The sequence below is a fragment of the Nicotiana tabacum genome, chromosome 12 (genome assembly GCF_000715075.1).
Source record: "Nicotiana tabacum cultivar K326 chromosome 12, ASM71507v2, whole genome shotgun sequence".
In the NCBI taxonomy this organism is placed as follows: Eukaryota; Viridiplantae; Streptophyta; class Magnoliopsida; order Solanales; family Solanaceae; genus Nicotiana; species Nicotiana tabacum.
In genome coordinates, this window is record NC_134091.1 from 121,528,990 (window position 1) to 121,534,616 (window position 5,627).

Below are 5,627 nucleotides of genomic sequence, written 5' to 3' on the forward strand. Positions count from 1 at the left end.
CAACCATTACATCCACTAAGCTACAAAATAATAGGCTCAACGATCATTGTAGGGGACGATTTTTTGGACATCGAGAAATATATTCTAACACAGCATCTTGATACTATTTTTCTCTCTCTAGCTTGTTGGTCTTATCATCATTGTGCCCGGAAATCCTGTTCCCGGGATCTCCAAATCTATCATTTTATCTGTATTTGAGCTGAGTATCTTACATCCAAATTGACTGATTCATTATCTTTTGGGATAAAATTGATTCATTTGTCTAGAAATCACGAACAAATTCAACTACACCATTTTTCGAGCAAACAGTTTGGCGCCCACCGTGGGGCCTAGACAGTCGTATGGTTAAGTTGATCCTTACCTCTTTCACCCATAAGCTTTGATCGTTCTTGTCTTACCAAAATCACAAAGAATGACAATCAATACCATTAATAATACTCGCAATCATGAGGTTCAAAGGGAACACCCCCATTTTGAGGACTCAATCAGCGACACTCGCAATGAGGGGGAAGAAGCCACGCCGAAGTATAACGGGCGGTCTCCCAAACAAGTACAGGAGACGACTCTAGATGATGCTGACCAGGGGCACGTAGCAGACACAGTGAGGATCCTCAAGAGCAGCAGGCAATCATTATAGGCCACCTCATGCGGCAGGATCAGGGTATGACAGAGGTAAAACATGCCCTATCAAGTGCTTCAAATAATGCAAACAGGCGACATCCATTTCCTCCTGTTGTTCCTACAAACCAAACAACGTAGAGAGTCGACAACAACACTCCTAGGGGCGAAGTTGGCTCCGACAGGGCCGGGGGGAGTGGATCTGGCCTCAACAGTGATAACTATCCGTTTAAGGAGGAACTCTTGCGGTTCATGGAGGAAGTAAACGGCCGCATGGACCAAATCTCGGGAGCACCTCTGGTATTGAAAGGCCCGAGCTCGAAGAAGTACATCCAATTACCATACAAACCAAGTGCGGCCCCAGAATTAATCCTAAAGCGATTCAGAATGCCTAAAGTGCCAAAATATAATGGGACCTCAAATCCACAAGAACACATCACCACCTATACAACGGCGGTGAAAGAAAATGATCTGGCTCCTCACAAAATCGAGTCAGTGTTATTGAAGAAATTTGGTGAGACTCTCACGAGGGAGCCTTGACATGGTACTCATTATTGTCCGAGCATTCCATAGATTCCTTCGAAATGCTATCATCAAGGCCCATGCCGGTGCCAGAAAGGTACAAGCCCGAAAGGCTGACATATTCAGGATTACGCAGGGGGAATCCGAATTATTACGAAAGTTTGTTAGCCGGTTCTAGAAGGAAATGATGTTGTTACCTGCTGTCCCGGATGAATGGGCAGCTGAAGCGTTCACTAAGGGTTTAAACCCGAGGAGTTCAGATGCTTCCCGGAAGCTGAAGGAAAGTCTGCTCGAGTTTCAAACAACAACTTGGGCGGATGTCCACAACCGGTACGAGTCAAAGATAAGGATTGAAGACGATCAGGCTGACTTCCCATCATCACCAAAGGGATGGGAGAAGAACAAAGATAAAGTGAAAGACAATGCCGACTCAGATAGACAAATTTCAAGGGGTCGGTTTCTACCCGACGAGCGGACGGAAGGTCGCGGTTGGTTGACAAGTTTATCAATAATAGGAGAACCGATCGCGGGTGGAATAATAGACCGCTGCAAGATAGGGAGCTCCCGGGGCCACGAGGCCCTTCATATCCAAAGTTATCATAATCTAGTTTTAATGTCAGTGTGGTGGAATTAGTTTCGGCCATGCAAGATATCAAAGAAGCATGGTTCCCAAGACTGATGAGGTCTGATCCCAGCCAGAGTGACACAAATTTATGGTGTGAATACCATGCCACTAATGGTCACCGGACTGGGGACTGTCGGCACCTCCGTGAGGAAGTGGCAATGCTGGTAAAGAAAGGTCACCTCAGATAATTCTTGAATGACCGAGCCAAAAATAACTATGGCCGGGACAGGGAGACACACAAACCTCGAAAGTAGGAGAGGAACCTCTGCACCAAATGATCAACATGATCTTCGGAGGGAACGAAATTAATGGGATCACTTTCTCGGCCGCAAAGAAGACAAAAGTATCGATGGCCTATAATAAGAGGTTCTAGAAGATGATATCACGTTCACGGATGAAGACGCAGACGAATTACTATTGCCCCACAATGTCGCACTGGTAATTTCTTTAAATGTGTTACATGTCAAAATTAAACGTGTTTTAGTAGATCCAGGAAGCTCCACCAATATCATACAATGGAGAGTTCTAGATCAAGCTAAACTTACCGGGAGCATTGTCCCGGCAACAAAACTCCTTGCTGGATTCAACCTCGCAAGTGTGACAACCCGAGGGGAAATTTTACTACTTACGGCTGCCGAGGGCATAACAAAGACAGCTCTCTTCGAAGTAGTAGATGGAGATATGGGCTATAATATCATCCTGGGAAGGTCATGGCTACACGAGATGAAAGTTGTGCCTTCGACGTACCACCAATTGCTGAAATTCCCAACACCCAAGGGGATCAAGAAGATAAGAGGTGATCAACTTGCAGCAAGAGAGATGAATGCTATCACAGTTTCCCATAGCAAGGGAAAGGAACTCGCGGCATAGCAGTTACCGAAACCGGCTTCCGCCCCCGAACCAGAGAGAGTTTCCCCGGAGATAGAGGCGTCAGAATGACATCAGGTACCAAGGTATTTCCAGTACTGTAAGAAACGGACGCGGCGAAGTCTACGACAGAAGAACTGGATCAAGTTGCAATGTTTGAAAAATTCCCAGAAAGGAAATTCCATTTGGGACCAGGACTGCACCTAGAGCTCAGGTCAGATTTTATTAAATTCCTTAAAATTAACGTTGATTGTTTTGCATGGTCGCATGAGGATATGACAGGAATCCCAACAGAGATAGTCGTGCACAAGTTAAGCTTGGACCCGAGAATACCTCCGGTAAGGCAAAAGAAACGCCCTATCGCAGAAGCAAGGAATAAATTCGTCAGAGCAGAGGTAACCCGTCTACTAAAGATTGGTTCAATCCGAGAGGTAAGATATCCGGACTGGCTAACTAATATGGTAGTAGTTCCTAAGAAAAATAATAAATTTCGTATGTGTGTAGATTATAAAGATCTCATTAAGGCATGCCCGAAGGACTCGTTCTCATTTCCAAATATCGATCAAATGATCGACGCTATGGCCGGGCACGAGTTAATGAGTTTTCTCGATGCCTATTCTAGGTACAATCAGATCAAGATGAACCCGGAAGACCGGGAAAAGACTTCGTTTATGACAGATTTTGGTACGTATTGTTACAACGTAATGCCCTTCGGACTAAAAAATGCCGGAGCCACTTACCAACCACTCGTGAATAAGATGTTCAAAAAATAAATAGGAAAGACTATGGAAGTATATATAGATGATATGCTCGTTAAGTATTTGAATGCAGGTGATCACCTGAAGACATCTGCAAGAAATGTTTGACACACCGAGGGAGCATAATATGAAGCTTAACCCCGAGAAGTGTGCGTTCGGGGTTGGATCAGGTAAATTCTTAGGATTCCTGGTCTGACAAAAGAGGAATTGAGGTAAGTCCCGACAAAATCAAAGACATAGAGGACATCCCGGATCAACTGTTCAACGTAAAGGAAGTACAGAGACTCACGGGCAGATTAGCGGCTTTGAGCAGGTTCATTTCCCGATCATCGGAAAAGTGTCATCTCTTCTTCGCACTGCTCAAAAAGAAAAATAATTTCAAATGGACGTTGGAGTGTCGACAAGCCTTGAAGGAACTAAAGGAATACTTGTCAAGCCCGTCGTTGCTCTCAAAGCCAAAAGAAGGAGAAACATTGCTGGTCTACCTGGCGGTCTCAAAAGTTACGGTAAGCGCAGTCTTAGTCAGGGAGGATAAAGGTACACAATCCCCACTTATTACATTAGCAAAATTTTAACGGGAGCAGAAACTCGCTACCCACATCTAGAAAAACTGGCCTTAGCTCTTGTAGTCGCCGTTCGGAAGCTGAGGCCCTACTTCCAATGCCACCTGATAGCCATGGTAACTACATTTCCTTTAAGGAATATACTCCATAAGCCCGAGCTCTCGGGTAGGTTAGCCAAATGGGTCGTTCAAATGAGCGAGTTTGACATAGAGTATAAACCAAGGACATCGATTAAATCACAAGTCCTGGATGACTTTGTGACCGATTTCAGCCCGAGACTATTGCTCCTGGCTTCCAAAGAGGCAATAACGGTGTCGGAACCAACATAGGGAGTTTTGACCTTGTTCACGGACGGAGCTTCAAACATGAAAGGGTCCGGGCTCGGGATAGTCTTGATCACACCTTCGGGGAAAACCTTAAGGCAAGCTATCAGAATGATTCCTTTAACTAACAATGAAGCAGAGTATGAAGCTTTAAATGCAGGGCTTGAACTGGCCCGGGGGCTCGACTCTGAAGCCGTCAAAATCAAATGTGATTTGCAACTGTTGGTAAATCAGGTCTATGGAATTTTTGACACCAAAGATGAGCGAATGAAGCAATACGTGGTAAAGGTTCAAGCCTTATTATCAAGATTCCGAGAGTGGTCAATAACCCACATCCCGAGGGAAGAAAATGCGGAAGCAGATGCATTTGAAAATCTGGGTTCATCGACGGAAATTCAAGGGCCGGAATCAGGTACGGTAATTCAACCGATGAACTCAGACTTACACACGAATGGTTACTATGAGGTGAATTCGGCCAATCTGGTGTGGGACTGGAGAAACAAGAAAATTAATTATCTCAAGCACGGGAAACTGCCCAAAGAACCCAAAGCATCAAGAGTGTTGCACACCAAAGCTGGGCGATACAGCTTTGACAAAGGCCAATTGTACAGAAAATCATTCCAAGGCTCGTTGGCACGATGCTTAGGAGCATAAGAAGTCAACTATGCCATGAGAGAAATCCACGAAGGAATATGCGGCAACCACTCGGGCGCAAATTCTTTGGTGCTGAAATTAGTCCAGGCAGGATATTATTGGCCCCGTATGGAACTAGACGCCAAGGACTTTGTGCGAAAATATGATAAGTGCCAACGCCATACACCACTAGTACATCAACCAGTATAACCACTGCATTCAATTATGTCCCTATGGTCGTTCATGAAATAGGGGATGGACATCGTCAGACAGTTTTGTCCCTATGGTCGTTCATGAAATGGGGGATGGACACCGTCGGCACGCTACTACCGGCTCCTGGAAAGGTAAGGTTTATTTTAATTTTAACTGACAATTTTTTCAAATGGGTGGAAGCACGTCCTTATCAAAAGATCGGAGAACACGAAGTGGTCGACTTCCTATGGGAAAACATAATTTGCATGTTCGGAAATTCCATGTGACAATGGGCCATAATTTATCGGTGCAAAGGTTACAAAATTTCTTGAAGATTTGAAGATAAAAAGGATTACCTCTTCACTTTACCATCCGAGTGCAAACGGACAAACGGAATCAACAAGCAAAGCAATTGTGCAAAATCAAAAGAAAAGGCTAGAAGCAGCAAAAGGCCACTGGCCCGAAGAATTACCTGGAGTGCTATGGGCCTACCGAACAACGGCCAAGTCAAGCATAGGAGAAACCC

The 5,627-nt window shown here is 44.8% G+C and overlaps 1 protein-coding gene across 1 annotated transcript; it reads left to right on the forward strand.

Annotated features, from left to right (window-relative positions):
* The first annotated feature begins 3,772 nt into the window (after positions 1–3,772).
* LOC142167364 (uncharacterized) lies at positions 3,773–4,930 on the forward strand. Its single transcript, XM_075227528.1, has 2 exons — positions 3,773–3,896; positions 4,416–4,930. Exons 1-2 carry the CDS (start codon positions 3,773–3,775, stop codon positions 4,928–4,930), a joined length of 639 nt encoding a protein of 212 aa, XP_075083629.1.
* The last annotated feature ends 697 nt before the right edge of the window (positions 4,931–5,627 follow it).

Coding starts and splice junctions, on each gene's coding strand:
- LOC142167364 (XM_075227528.1), top strand. CDS start 3,773: ATGGACGTTGGAGTGTCGACAAGCCTTGAAGGAACTAAAGGAATACTT. Junction 3,897..4,415: donor TGGCGGTCTCAAAAGTTACG/GTAAGCGCAGTC, acceptor ACAATGAAGCAG/AGTATGAAGCTTTAAATGCA.